Source organism: Aythya ferina, assembly GCF_964211825.1.
Source record: "Aythya ferina genome assembly, chromosome: 14".
Classification (NCBI taxonomy): Eukaryota; Metazoa; Chordata; class Aves; order Anseriformes; family Anatidae; genus Aythya; species Aythya ferina.
The window spans coordinates 19,230,623-19,246,847 of NC_140312.1; the positions used below are offsets into that span (position 1 = coordinate 19,230,623).

At 39.7% G+C, this 16,225-nt stretch overlaps 1 protein-coding gene across 3 annotated transcripts in view; it reads right to left on the reverse strand.

Moving 5' to 3' along the window:
* The window catches only part of TTC1 (tetratricopeptide repeat domain 1), a 32,904-nt gene extending 17,065 nt beyond the window's left edge, over positions 1-15,839 (reverse strand). The window contains exons 1-4 of one of the 3 annotated variants that reach the window (XM_084535398.1): positions 15,712-15,839; positions 14,954-15,304; positions 3,582-3,642; positions 1,577-1,689 (exon numbers count right to left, since the gene is read on the reverse strand). In XM_084535398.1, coding sequence (XP_084391524.1) covers positions 1,577-1,689; positions 3,582-3,642; positions 14,954-15,295 — 516 coding nt within the window. In that variant the 5' untranslated portion in view covers positions 15,296-15,304; positions 15,712-15,839. Of the gene's footprint in view, positions 1-1,576; positions 1,690-3,581; positions 3,643-14,953; positions 15,305-15,594 lie in introns of all 3 variants that reach the window. The other 2 variants (XM_084535399.1, XM_084535397.1) reach the window with 2 other exon arrangements.
* Between the last annotated feature and the right edge of the window lie 386 nt (positions 15,840-16,225).

Sequence of the window (16,225 nt, forward strand, 5' to 3'; positions counted from 1 at the left end):
TCATGGTAGTGCAAAGCAAAAGGGTGATGGAAGTATAGAAGAAAAAATACTTAATGGGGGAAGTTAAAAACGTGGATCTATTTTCAGCGTAAGGTATGGGTCTGTGAGGTTCTACTATCTATACAGGTGATACAGTAGTTTGTGCAGTTTTTATTATCCTGTGCTCATCTGGGAAATATTGCATTGTTTTCCTAGCTAACATCTGGATTATGAAGAGCTTTTTCAGGTTACAGCTTTCATATTTGAAAGGTTTCAACATCTGCTATTACAGAATTCTATTTTTTCCTTGCCTGTTCAATTTAGTATCCCAAGAGTGAATTCTAGTTGAGCAAGAATTTATTTATACCTAAATATGGCTGCAAGGTACACTTACAGACAGAGCTGCATCTGCATCAATACTGGAGGAAAACCACAAGGAAGTTCACTTTGCAGGAAAATAAAATAAGCATAGGAGTTACTATGCTATTTTTCCATAATAATATAAAAAACAAAGCAAAAAGAGGGAGTAATTTCTCTTCAATTCTTATTTTCACTTATTTAGAAAGAAGAGGTAATTTAGCACCATATTTATAGCCTGAAGAGACAATATTGAAAGTATGATAATAAGCAAGATAGAAAAGCTATATAAGTGTCTCAGACAACTAAATACAGACACTCAATGCCTGTGAGCCAGAAAAGTATTACTGAATGCTTGTTGATAGGTCCTCCTAGCTCCTGTTGTGGTCAACTAGTAGAATGTGTGAGCTGTATGAAATACACATACTAGCTGTATACTAGCATGACTGTACAAGATCAAACAGGCATAAAGGTTCTCCTCTCACTCCTCCTGTTATATGGCAGTCCAGCGACTTATTTGTAAAGATGAGATTCTCAATTCTTTAAAATCAATTATTAGCTTGTAAATTAAATTGTTGGCTTTCCATTGTGCTTACAGTACATTTCAGGTTCTGGTAACCTGGTAACATGTGGGCATCTGTCCCTGGACATGGAATAGAAAGTAGATAAGAGACAGCTGTAGCCATTCTCTTGGGACAGTGCCCTATTACATAGGGTCCATGCTGCTATATAGCAACTGTGAAGGAAGCACGCTAACTGAATTAATAGTCATAGGAAGCCCTACTTATGCCTGAAAGCATCAAACCAATTATTTGAAGACAAGTCTGACTATCCAGGTTTAAAAAAAAATGGATAAAAAAAACTTGATTTAAAAACAAATACTACCTAGTTACATTTCTAGACAATCTAATACATGGGTCTGTATACATTAAACATGCTTTAACACATCTGTTCCACATGAACTTTGAATTTATTTGAAAGAAAACAAAGCAATCAGTGTTTTAAATATAATGCACCAAAGCAACTTTGAACAGCTGCTCCAATTGCAACTTTCAGTTTTGAATTAATCCTCAGTAATCAAGTGTACCAGTATTTCTGCTGGAAGCACATGAGAATATACAAGCAACAAAGCCTGCAAACAGTTTAATACTTTTCCCCTCCTTTATGCATCCTTAATGACTTCATAATTTCCTTTGACGTATAAACAATACTTGTCATTTCATAAAACAAAGATATTCACCTGCTTCATTTTTGCAGCAGCTCTGTTTGAAAATAAAACAGCCCTATCTTTCTGGAAGCAGGCTGGACAAATCTGCAGAGCCTTTGTATATGAGTCTTCTGCCTCTCCATAGTCTGCAGATGCAATAGGGAAAAGAAACAACAACAAAAAAACAAAACAGATCATTTATTTCAAATGCCAGTATGGTCAATGAATCATATGGCTAGAATTTCTTTGGAAACCTTTCTCAATATGTGATGCAGTATTTAAACCAGTAATCAGAATCAGCTGCTTTCTGACAAAGTATACTACTGACTACTACTTGTATCAATGACAACCAATTATTTTTTTTAAATCAGCACCCTCATAGGAGCAGAAAAGTAGTCCTGTGCTTCGCATAACTACTGCAGCATGCTGTGCATTAATTCTCACACCCGAATTTGTTTCATCCTTTTTGTTCAGAGCTTTAGGGTTTGAATCTTTTCAGCTGACATGTATCCTTGATCTGAAAGGAAATGCGTGTTGGGACATGTTACTGCACCAATACCTGCTCACAGCAGCTAGGGAAATCTCATTTGTCAGAGTATCTTTCAACAACTGACTTAAAGGTCAGTCACCACAAGCCTATCAATTGGCACCTGAAGGTCATCCATCTTCACGTCTGATCTAAAGCACAGACCAGCGATAAAGCACATGAGATGATTAAGTTGTTTTCCAATAATGGTAGATTCAAAGAATGAAAAGGCCCTATAGTGATCCTGAACAATGCCCTGCCAGCTGACAAATGCATTCTCCTCAAACAGAGCAATTCTTTCTGCATACTAGTCAGTGACCGACCAGACAGGTGCTTAAAAAGTTATTCATTTCCAATGCTTTGACAGGCATCAGCAGCACAGGCACACTGAACACATCTGCCAAAGAATTTGTCAGGAAAAGGCTATGGATAAGATCTCAAAAGATGACTGAGCCAATACTACAGGTTTGCTACTTCCATAGTCCCAGCAGCTCCTTCCTGCCTGCTCTGACACTTACCTGAATTGGTAAACCATTCCCCAGCAATCTTGGTCTCTTAGAGACCTCCAGCAGGAAGATCACTGTCTGGTTATCAGAATATGCTTCTGGGAAGCAGAAGTTACTCATTTGTTGACTGAGGTAAGCATTAATGTACATTAGGTACCCTGTTGACTGAGGTAAGCATTAATGTACATTTCCTTATTTCTTTGAAAATCCTCTAACCATCAAAACATTACATGAATGGTAGGGGTCAAAAATCCCTTCTCCCTTCATGTGCTTTAACTAAAATCATTGGTATTGTTATTTACTGCAGACATGTTGTTACAGATCAACTATGTTTACAACATATCCAGTTCCAATGTAAGCTAGAAGTTTGCACACCTCTAGATTTTTTTAAAAAATATGTATCTATATATTGATCTATATATCTATGTATGTGTACATCTCCACACATAGAAAAATATACACACATGTATGCATAGAGATGCTTGCATGTATATATATATATATATATATACACACACACACATACACGATATATAGTGTATATATAGAGATATACACACATACAGTGTACAAAGAAAGAAAAGGGCCGGTGGATACAAAGAAACATACAAAGGTACAAAGCTATGAGAGTCATTGAGACACTCAGCCTCCATCAATTTTAAGCAATTGCATTAGCAGAACTCAATCTGGTGGAAGCCTTTTTTTTGCTTAGAAGAAAAAACCCTGGCACTTGGAAGGCAGTCAATTCCGTATCACGTTCTTGGATTTAAACACAGCTTTCATGAGAAACCTGCTTTAGCAATCCAAGATTTTGTGATTTAAACTTATCTCTTAAGGAAGTCTCTCTTTCTGTTCCCTAGAGCTGGGTGAAAAAATGATATAGATAACTTTGAACGATGATAGGTGTGAGGTCTTCCTAGAGGTTTTCTGCAATATCACCATAATGGTGAAGTATTAATTTGAGATTCTCTAACTTGCATACAATATTAAAAGATTATCAACACACCTCCTTTCTTGAACTGCTCATTTCCTTTCTCCTTCAGTGTTGTGCTCTCCTTTCTTCGTTTCTACAAAAGAAGAGACAACGTCTCAAAGTATTTAATTGAAATGAACAAGTAGGTCAGCTGTAGTTCCCGATAAGCTATGAATGGAAATCAGAATAGTATATAACCTGAAGAATTTTAACTAGTACCAAGATCACTTGCTTGCATTTACTGTGGCATGATATGCTTTATAGATCCATAAAACACTGGAGTATACCAATGAGGCAGTTAAAAAGCTCTAGTTCATTAACAACACTATGCACAAAGAGCATTCATATTGAATTATATTGTTTAAACTAGTATGCTAGCATTTTAGCTGTTAGCTTGCTTCTTAATTCCTTTTCAATTCAACTGAATTCAGTGTAGCTCAACTATGTAACATACATGTTAGATGTAAAGTCTCAAAACATTTGCTTGAAATAATTCTACCTCAGAAATTGTTACTTCCAGAGATGTACAAAGCACATTGAGCTTACTGAATTAGAAGCAGGTCCACGGATAACAGTGCCCTGAAAGATTTCTTATGCAGATTGAATAAGCCTTCAGAGCCTGAGACAGGAAGATTGTTCTGCTACACAGTGAAAATTGCACACGCTAAGAAGAGTTGTATTCTCATCCATGAATATCTTAACCATACTCTTGGCACAAGCAAAGTTGACACGAATGCTCTTAGTCTCTGACACTGAAAATACAGGATGTCATAAAGCCATCTCTTACAAAGGAAGCCTTCCACATGTAGACATACCTCACAGAAGGAAAAACAAAGCACTATAAGTAAGACAATATCAACAAGCAGCAATGCTCTTGTTCATGAATCATTTCTATGGTTAAAAAAAACTAATTCGACTGTTGACTTTGCCCCCAAAACATGCACGCATAAAGGTCTTAAATGAAGGTGGCTATAAATTACAGATCACTGAGCAATTAAAAAGCCAACACTAGAAAAAGGAACAGTTTCCTTTCCTGCAGATTCTGTAAATCAAGGATTAATGCAATTATCAATATCACACAGAACATCTCCTTGGAAACAGCTAAATATAGTACCATGGAGCACTGCACCATCTCACAGCTATGCCAAGTAACTGACAAACAATACAAGATCAGAGGTTCTCTCCTCTTACTTTCATTGCTTTTGGAAAGTAGTTCACTTGACCACTGTTACCATCTTCATAATAACAGATCACAGTGCTCCAAAAGCTAGGCTTGAGAGAAGTGGCATTCAGTGGTCACACACGCAACTACACACTAAAATCTTATCTGACCCTTTTGATACATGATTAGATCACTCATTTCCCCCCCCCCCCCCATCTCCTATTAATACTCATTGCTCCTCACATTAAAAAAAAACAAAAACAACACATGGTGGACAAAATACATCACTACTTAGAAATCTGCTTTCCTCCCGGGTGCAATGCTAGATCCACACTGGTCCTTCCACAATGTCACTTGCACCAGCACACACGAGCCAGTCAGTGATTTCTGACTATGAGCATAGGAACGAATTTGAGCACTTACAGCACCAACGGCATTAAAAGCACACGTTCATTGTATATATGTGGGATTTGGCTGCTCAGCACAGGGAATACATAGCTACATTTGAAAGCTGCACCCAAACGTGGGAAACGCTCGACAGAACTTCTCCAGCAAGGTCACTGCTACGCACTCATTTGCCCCTCCACAGAAATACCTTTTTAAAAGATCCTGAATGCACATTGAGTAGAAATTTCCACAACAGAGGTAGCTTTCACACCAGTGAACAGCACAGAGCAGGTTTAGAGATTATGACCTTAATGGAAAAGCAGAGAGATTTAGAGACAATCCTCATCCAACATAAGAAACGCTTGAAACACCAGCCCTACTGACTTCATTGCTCATGACCTATTTAGAGCTGGCCTTTAAGTTCTATTAACTGATTCACTGTTGTTCAAGGTCAGGTTGTGTACAATGTAACAAAAGATTTTTTCCTATGAGAACTACAGCATGGTTATGGTACTCCTGATGCAGAAATCCTAAAAATCAAGGGATACTGGATGAAAAGCTTTACTTGCATTAGCATTTGGATAATTATCAGTTGGACTTGATGATCCTTATGGGTCCCTTCCAACTCGGGATATTCTATGACTTTCTTCCATTTTATTAAAAATACTACAACAGAGTTTATGCTTATCCCAGTCAAGTATTAAATCCTAAGAATTGCTTTGAAGCAAGGAGGCTTCGAGAGATTAACCTTAAAGAAAAAGGAATTAAAAAGAGTTTTGAATCATGGGATTCCTTCTCTGACAGTCAAGAAGGTTGTGAGCTAGAGTCTCAACAGCACAGATGACCAAGGTATGGCCACATTTGCTGGGGAAACATGGACATACAGAAGTCCTGAGCAACTGAGGAGCTTAAGGGCTGTCACACTGGGAAGCTGATTCATTCAATTCTCCTCACCTGAAAGCCTCCTCTTTGGTATCTCCTCTTGTTCACAAATCCAGCTTCACAAACTGGAAGGGCAGTCACAGAACTGTTACAGAACTTAGCCACAAAACTGTTACAGCCATACAAATGTCAGCGAGTGTCTCACAGTCACTTTGACTATTTGCCCAGAAGAAGTGTTGTCTAAGCATGTCTCAGCAGCTCTGGTAAGAAAACCTTATATGGCTTTGCAGCTTACTCAGCTCCCTGGAAAGCAGCTATGCAAGCAATGCAGTCCTGCTTCAAAACCAGCACTTCTGCTGCAGCTTCACCAACATCTTGATATTCCTGTATTACATGTTTCAGGCTGTCACTTAACTTCCAGACTGTACAAGTTTTCATTGTGTTTTCAAAAAAGGTGAAGACTGCGGAATACCGCATGCATCGTTCTTTATTTGCACTGGGAGCGTGACCCATTGGTGATATGTAGTAGCTGACTATCAACCCCTAAAAGCAAATGCACAGGATGTCAAAGCATACATGTTAGAAGTCACAGCCTAAATGCACAGCCTCTAAAGCACACAATGTATTTGTAATGACTAGCCTCTAAAGCACACAATGTATTTGTAAGAGAAATAGATGATGTGTTCCTGCATATGTATGCATTTCTTTAACTGAAAGTCACAATACAAAAGCAGCAGAAAGATGACTATTCTGGATTAATTTACATTTAACTTGATTTGAAATTTACATTTACATTTAATTTGAATGGATTCTTGGAGTGTATGCTGCTCAAATTAATGCTGTTATAATCTTCTATTCAAATTCAGAATTAAAAGAAATAAAGCACCTTTAGAAAATATAACCTCTTTGTTCAGTATGCTGCATTTCCAGCTTTGATAGACTGGTCATCGGTTTGCTGTGATCATATCAGCCCAGAGAGGAAAAAATTGCAAGTGACTTGTCCTTGGGACAAATTTTTCACAACGTCATTTCAGTGTCCCCACCCACTCATTTTTCAGCAAAAGATTTAAGTAGCTGCAGGGCAGGCTACCCATTCCTTGGTGAGGGAAGTAGGTCAGACCGAACTCCTTGAAAGCTCTGCCTCAGGAACAAAGATCTTGACCCACTACATTCCCATAGGCTGCTCACATACAAGCATGGGGTCAGGCACAACTTCCCCAACTTACACTCCATTAAGATCCTCTGCCATTCGAAAGATGTGAAACCTTTTGTATTGCTTTTTGCAAATTTTAAGATGACAAATTCCAAGTGGCAGGCATTAATTTTTGATCTACATTTTCTTTTTTTAACCATGAGGAAGAATAACTATATTTAACTAAAAGCATAGTTTTTAAATGATCTGATTATAAAGGTTCACGGATTTGGATACTGAATTACAATCATCCGTATTCTGAAGAAATTAGGATCTTGACCTAAACCCACCTGGCAAGCAAGAGGTGCAGAGAATCAAGGCCTGATCTGAAGTAATGAGAAAAAGACAGCTAAATAAATCAAAGCATTATTCAAGTATTAGGGAGAGAGCAACCTACACATTTCTGCTGTTTACTTTGGAAGGAACCAATATAATAGTGCTGGCAATGAAATTCCTAAATATAGCTGGTGAGAGCTGGAGGTTGAATACCCACAGTTTGTAATGCTTCCTAGCACGCTTTCTCTGGCTGTTCCTATGCATTTTATTTGCTCAATTGATTTAACTTTGCAAGGGAACTGTTCCTGGCTCCAGTTTTGCGAAGAGCAACAGGCATACTCTTTCTCCTCTCCCAAGATATTTATACAAGGTGACAATGCACATCTGCATCTTGTAAACCCTTATGTATGGGCATCCAGCAGCAGTCATTTGAAGTTATTGGGGTTCAAAGGATCTGTGGAAGCAAGCAATTTAAACAGATAAGGAATATACTTTTCAGCTTCAAATACCACTTCTAGTTACAAGCCATCTATTAGCAGTCATCTGCTTCCCCCTGCAGTTTTGTGAAGCTATTGCTGTATCATATTCATTTAAGGAACTTCAATTTAGGTTGTAGTCACTCAAAAATCTTTTTTCAAAACTGGTGAGAGCTGTCACTTGAAAACTATACCAAATCTGTTCTCTCTGCTCAAAAGGTAGAGTAATTGGAATTGCTAGACTGCCCAATTCCTGCTCATCGTAACTTCATGGTAAAGATAGATTTAGTCTTTCTGTTGCTAATCACTACTTTCTCCTGAAACTGTAAGCAGCACATACAGAAACAATAGGGCACATCCACTAGCAGCAGTCACTTTAAGTTAGCGTGCCAGACTGAAATCTGTGCCTATTCCTGAGTGCCAGTCTGTCATTACTGCTCCAGAGGCAACAGCCTCCAGCAGAAGAGTGAAGCTGACCACTTAATCCATCACCACGAGTCAAAACCTTTAGTCATGCATAAGCCTCTCAGTTTTCTAAACCAAAGGTCTTGATTTTACAGTATCAGCAACTTCCACAGAAATGCAAAATGGAATATAAGCATAAAAACAGCAGCACTGCAAGAAAACCAAAGGTACAATTTTTCACTCTATTAAATTGCCATCCAAAGACTTTTTTTAAGTTTATAAATGCAACTGTGCAACTGAAACTATGAATCTCATAGGGAGACCTACAACTGCAGACTTTATACCCAGGTTCTTCTCACCAGCACTTGGAATTAACTACTCTAGCAGATACAAATAGACTTTTCAGATATGCTTTAACTCAGAAAACAAAACAGGATGTTTTGTTCTATTTTTAATATCATCATACAGGGTCATTTTAGTCCAGCAATCTGTCTTTTACTCTGATTTGACCAAAGCAACAACATACCTAGTGTTACTGCTGTACTGTATACAGGATTCAGGTTACTAAAATAGGTCATCTTAATAGGGGAATCAACTTTAATTACATTTCCACACAATTGCATTATGACTCCTTCAAAACCCAATTATCTTGCAAGTTTTATTGCTATGCAAAATAATTTTGAATGCTGATTAGAAGCGTTAACAAGTACTGTACAGTCAGTTGCGTTGTCTCATATTAATTATCTGGTTTGGGTCCAACCAGGTCATTCTTCCTGAAAAGTTCAAAGACCATCTCTCAGTGACCAACACCGGTCTGCTCCACATTAGGAGGTACTTCTTTGGATCTTCTCTTCCACTTTGTACCTTACCTTTTATTTTGTAACTACTGCAGATACAACAGCTGAATTTTCACAGCCAAGGTTACTATACCGTATTGGGCAGATACCTGGAACTAGGAAAACATCAAATACTGAAACGAATGACTTTACTCAAGAAGATATCTCAGAAGAAATCCCAGATCAGTTCTTCAGCCCCTGAAAAAGCAAGTTCTATACAGAAGCTACAACTTATGGAAGAGCAATGGGATCAACCTGAGGCACGGGGAAGAAAAGGGTGAAGAGGCAAGCAGTTTAAAGGAAATTTCTTGATGAGGACAGATCTTCTCTAACACATCCTAGAATTTCTGGGAAAAAAAAAAAAAAGATTTACTGTTTAGACCAGAATTGAATATATCACATGTATAACTTAAAAAAAAAAATATCTCAAAGGTTGGTTTTACTTAATTTGTACAGAGTTGCTAACAACACTAATGAAGAAACTGCTCTACTAGAGCTGTGCTCCTCATCTTGCTGACTTTTCCTGAAGTTAAAATAGCAGATGAGCATGGTAAGACAGCTGTAGTTCTAATGCACATGCAACAGCCCAAAGAAGGCAAGTGCTTTTGAGGAATATTACATATTTATTACAGGCCTTACAGCAGCTAGAAAGGAGTGTTCTGTATCCATGAGAGCTTACTAGGCCAGGTGCTTAAGTCTTTGCCAGACAAAGCCCAAAGAACAAGCAACATCTGTCACAATGGAAGAGCGTGAGGGATTCAGAACGCTGCTGCTGGATACACTCATAATTAGTGGGTCCTCCAGAAGAGGACCAGGTCAGACTGAAAAAATTACCAAGTAACAGCTGCTGGGTGTCCTCTGATTAATCCTGCAGACTAGACCAATGTCAAAGCCATCACTGTCAATGGCAACTAACCAGAAAATCTGTCTGCAATGCATCAAAAGCAATTTACTGCTCAGTGCCTCTGCTGAGATAGCAATAAGCATACTTAAATAAAATCTTATAAAACAGAATTTTGTTTCAGGCTGTATAATGCTTAAAAAGCTCAGACTTGCAAGTCCAAACAAGTAACCCAACTCTGTTTTAAGCTACTTCTGCTTTTTAAGAAATTTTCTTGCAGGTTCATGTGTTAATAAACTCTTTTCTTCTTGTTTTTATTTTACTTCATTGTGCAGAAGAAACTTATGTCATCCTACTGCTTCCCTGGAAATAATTTTTATTACTTAAAAATCAGAATTCTCACTATAGAGTGGTCTTGAAACATAATTCAGAGAAAATACACAGCTACTTGCTCCTAATCTTTGATCTCCTCAGCAGCTTCAACATAGGTGAAAATTTTTCCTCAGGGCTGCTACTATGCTACACAAAGGATGTGCATAAACACAGTGCAAGTACTAAAATCTGTTTCCACATCTCCAGAATAGATTAGTCTTTTTCTACAGCCTAATTATATGACAACATTATTAGAAGTACCAATTTATTAAAACTGCTCAAAAACAGCATATTTAGTTAAAAAAACTACAAAGGTACATATACTCCATAATTTGATTTAAGCAGGGCTAACATCCAGCTCTTGTTATTACAAGTATTTTGATTATGTATTTTACGGTTGATGTTGCAACCACAGTTGACACAACTTTCTCTTGGTTGGGCAAGTATTCTAATCAAAGAAAATTCATCTACTCTGTACGTAAATGCCATCATGAGACTTCAGCTTGATGCCGACTCCCAGCAGCATTGCCTGTGATCTAAAAATACAGACTTTCTTCCATCTAAATCAGTCCCTATAACTGGTTCACTGCGCATTCACAGAGAGAGGTGTGCTGGCACAATGTGGGAGGCAGCAGGGGTTCAGATCAAGGACTGCCAAAGCAGCAAACAGAACTGCTGCTGAGTGTATTGTCACAACCTAGTAATACTATCAAATAAACAAGTTCTGAATATTTCTGCCTCATTTTCTCCAGCTGCAAAAAAAATCATGCTGCCCTTCTTCTCAAGAAAATCCTTTTGAGTAATTTGTGGTTAAAAATATTTGAAAAAATTTAATAAATAGATGTGCAGCAGCTGCCTGCAGACCATAACAGAAGTATTTTTTTTCTTAGAACCTGCATCATTTAACAGATTTTCCTTATAACCAAAATATAGGTTTCACTTTCTAAAATAAAATAATTTTAAACAACAACTCTAAGTATTATACATGTAAAGAAAACTAAGAGTGGAAATTCAGGAAATGATCTATCCCCATGTTTTTTCTAAACAGAAAATATACAGTGATGTCAAGTAAGAGTGTGCTAAGAGATTACTTCAGTAGTTGTAACACCTGCTACAAGCTTCTAATTTATCTCTCATTTCTGGATTTCTCAAGCTGTACTTGTAACAGATACCAACAATATATTGTTGCAGAAAAAAAAACAGAGATGTATTTTAAAGACTGCTTACATACTTTACTCAGAAAGCTCGCTAAGGAACATAATGTTCACACTACATACATTGCTAATCTAATAGCTATGGTGATGCTACAAGATGGATTCTCTCCAATTCATTAGGTGTAATCGTAAATCAAGCTAGAGGGCATAACCTCTCAATGCCGCTGAAAATAAAAATTAGATATTTCATCTTGCAGAAGGATATCTGCAGCTGCTAATTCTTTCTCTAAAGAAATCTCTCCAGCTTTAAATGATTTTGTACTTCCACAGCATCTTTCAATGGAGAATGTAACAAAGAATGTAATTACTCAACAGTCTTTTGCTTATGTTACAGAGTGCAAAAATTACTGTGAGAACTTAAATGATTATCTAGTGATACAACAAAAACAAGGGAAGCAGAAAAGCTATGACACTACATTTCCAGACCTGTTTTTCTTTCTGGTGCTTAAAACTGACATACTTTTCACCCTGAAAGTTTAGCATTTTGTCTATGAATCTCTCAAACTGCCTTTAAGCCTCATCACGACACATGCTCACAATAACCCTTGCCATACCAGCAATAAATACAGGTAAGAAAAATGGACTTTTTAATCTAAACCAGAAAAGCTGCAAGGGCAACGTGATAGACTGTATCTGGAGAGTGTCTGCTTATAGTGTTCTCCCTTTCTGATCCTCCATACAAGAAAAAAAGACATTGACTTCCTGAATGGAGTCCAGTAGAAGGCCCTCACAACAGTCAGGACATTAGAGACATGACCAAAGCAGCCTGCCTATGAGAACTGAGTCTCATCCAGGCTTAGGAAAAGGTGTCACAGGGAGACCTGGCTGCTAGAGAAAATGGAGACAGACTCCTCCTGTAGGCATGCAGAAACAAACAAACAAACATGTCCAGGGGTCACAAGCTGCAAAAAAGGAAATTCTAATTAGATACAAAGAAAAAAAAAATCCACCATGAGGGTGGTTAAACACTGGAACAGAGGCCTGTAGAGCCTGTGCAATCTCCAGGCTGGGAGATGTCAGCACCATTCTGGGTAGCCTGATCGAGCTGATCCAACTTCCAGCAGGGGTTTCCACTAAATCTTCACAGGCCCTTTTGAGGCAAAGTACATACAAAAAAAAAAAAAAAAAAAAAATCAAGATTTTTTCTAATTCTTCATTATTAAATCTCAAAGCATTACACCCAGTAAGCATTTCACAGATGCCCATTTCACAGATGTCAAAACTGAGTGAGAGACTGAGATATAAAGTAATTTCCACAATGTCAACCAAAAGACATGTATTATTCTCAGTTTCATTCTTATTTCAAAAAGACTGTGTACTACGTTCCTCTCCTCCACGAGTTCCATAGTTTTCCCACCACGTGGAACTTTTACATTGACATCACATGCCACTGACGAAAACTTGCCTTTTACCTTCACCAATGTATTTGGATCAGAAAGCCCACCCTATCAGCAAGGGAGCTATCTGAGCCACAGCTTGATTAAGTTTCTCTATACTTGCTTGTAAAAAATATTTAGTTTTTGGTTGCCTGTGTGATCTTAGCTCTGTATATTTCTGCTCACCATTCTCTATTTACATGAGCTGACAGTAAGACCACGGTATAGTCAAGTTACTGCCTAGCCCCTCGCTCTTTCCAAGCTTTTTGGGGGCAACATACAGACATCTGTTATTTACTTACATAACATAGACAGGGATAGTCAACAGTTAAGAGTGGCACAGCTTTATCAAGTGCGTTGAATAAGAAAGGACCAGCCTTCCTGTACAAAAGTACCAAGCCCCTATACGTTCACTGGCACATTCATATTTTATGCACTTAAAAAATATGACACTTCATTTCTTCTTTTCCTCATTTTGATAGCCCACGTCCATTACCATTGGTAATGATGATTTAGGAGTTTCTGAAACAAGCCATTCAGTACGCTATCTTCCCCTGTGAAGTAATGTTTTCTGGAGATGGAGCCCACCCTCTCATTCCTTGCTCAATTCTCTCCATCCCTCATTATAATCAATTATGCAATGCTACCTATGATCCAAGCTGTGCACCTACTTCCAGTGAGGACTCTATCCCCCTTATAGAAATAAGACCACAGAATGGTTTGGGGTGGAAGTGACCTTGAGGAGCACCAAATTCCACCCCCCTGTCACGGCAGGGACACCTCCCACCACACCTTGGATTGCCCCAAGGCCCCATCCAGCCTGGCCTTGAGCACTGCCAGGAATGGGGTAGCCACAGCTTCTCTGGGCAGCCTGGGTCAGGACCTCAGTACCCTCAAAGAAACTATTTTCTTTCTCATGTCCAGCCTAAACCTACCCTCTCTTAGTTCTAAGCCTTTACCCCTTGTTCTATCCCTACATTTTCTGATAAAGTTCCTCTCCAGCTTTCCTATAGGCCCTCTTTAGGTACTCGCTCCCTAGAGGCTTTACATTCATGCCTATAGGACTATAAAATGAAGTTTGCTGAAGTCTTCCCCTCACCTGAAATTACAATGGGGGAAAAGGTGGAGTTCTGACCTAGTTGCCAATAAATATATGAGTATTTTTCATCAATATGTCAGTTATTAGTATAATTAACTGCTCATCTGGGTAATGCAATCAGGTTTTAAGATGCTGGATAAAGTTTTGGTTTAGTATTTTTACTTCCTCACCATTCACAAATTCAAGTTGCAAAAAGTTTTTTTAATCTAATTATATGATGACCATAATACCCTAGGAACCTTGAAAGCTAATGGCTATCAAGTGACACTACTGACTAAGGGTCACAACAACTGGTTCACACAGACTTACTGTGGCATAGACACTTTTAGAGGCTGCTGAACAAGCCCTCAAGCCTATTTCATTATTGCTCACAAGCTCACACAGCTTGTTACCCAAGCATTTTGCCCAACATTGAAAACAAAAACAATTAAAGCATTTTGTTTAAAGCCTCAATAATCTATAGGGATAAATTTCAACATTAATCCCAAAACACTAATACACCAACTAGCCTTTCAGATATCAAAAGCATCTGAAACCCCTCCCTCCCTCCCCGAGTTTTTGGAAAGCATTCTGCAGATAATCTGGGGAAAACAAATAATGCACAACTCAACAATGTGAAACAGGGAAAATTTTGTTTCTTATAAACTGTCTTAAGTGACAGCAACCTTACACACTGGTGAAAATAGATAAAAACCTGCGACAGAATGTGATGATTAGCAGCAGTAAGCAAAGCTAACAAAATAATAGGTACCAAAAAGAAATTGGGAAAACTAATATTAGTCACATAAAAGAGTTTTAAAGGTCCGTTTTCATGCTGGTCACAGACCATTCAGAGAAGTGACACTGAAAATGTATCTTCTTATATTCAAATGGGTACTTTGAATTACCTGTTTTTCTTCCTCTGGCATATCTTTTTCTAGTTCCAGTAAGTATTCTTCATCTAGTTCTGTCTGCTTCCTTGTGCTATTCTCGTCACTCTGTATATTCCCTTCATCATCCAGTAGAGGTTCTTTCACCTCAAAGGAGTCATGACAGTCATGGAAACACTCATCTGCTATCGTGGGATCTTTGGCTGAAGATGCTGCATAGCCACTTCCCATATTTTGGGGACTGTGGATATCTTTATGGCCAGAAGCCAACGAGCTGGTGCTCTGCGATGCCTTCTGATCAGAAAGCTTTAAGTGACCAAGTAATTCTTCAGGTGGGCTTCCATCTTTAAACTGTTCCATGTCAGAGCCCTTGGAAAGGTTAGATTTTTAGAAACGAGAAAGAAATCACCCTAAATACGCCCAATACAGCAAACAAGTATCTAAAATGCTTATAAACGCACCTCAAGAACCGAGCTACTAACAGATGACATCACCCGACGGAACCCATAGCCCCTCTAGGGAAGAACACCAGCAGACACCCCTCCCAGCCGCCACAAAGCTGAGGGGGGCACCGCGCTGCCGCCACATCCCCGTCAAGCCCCAAGCCCCAAGCCCGCCCAGGCCCCGGCCGTCCCACAGCAGGACCCCACCGCGCCCACCTGCAGCCCGGGGCCCGGCCACCCCCACGGCCACCCCGGTACGGCCTCCACCGGGCCCGGCCGCCCCCAGGCCCCGACCTGTGCCTTCTCTTCCGGCTTCCTCCGCACCCGCCTCACCTCGCAGGTCGCTTCCTGCCTCTGGGCCAGCCAATAGAAAGGGGGCGGTGCGCGCGGGGCTTGCTGGGCTTTGTAGTCGCTACGGGCTGACGGGGTTTCGGCTTCTGAGGGTTGCTGGGAGTTGTAGTTCTCGGGACGCAGAGAGCAGTGCCGGCCCGCGGGCCCGCCGGCGGGAGCGGAGGGCAGGGGAGGGGAGGAAGCCTTTAGGCTGGGGGGTGAGAGGGGGCGTTACAGCCCCGAGAGCCCTGGGTAACGCGGTGAAGAGTCTGAGTCAGAGCTCCGTCAGGGCCCCGGCTGTGGTGAGGCCACAAATGAGGGCTGGAGGGAAATAGGGAGGGCCCGATGGGTGAGCAGCAAGAGGGCTCGGGTACTGGCCCCAAGGATGCTGGCCTATTGCCTGTGCCCTCAGTGACAGCTGTGTGGCATGTCACGGCTGTACCGCCTGCAGGGCACCCGGAACTGGTTGGCTGCGTGATGCACTTGAGGTTTATTTATCTTTTATTCCAGTAGCATG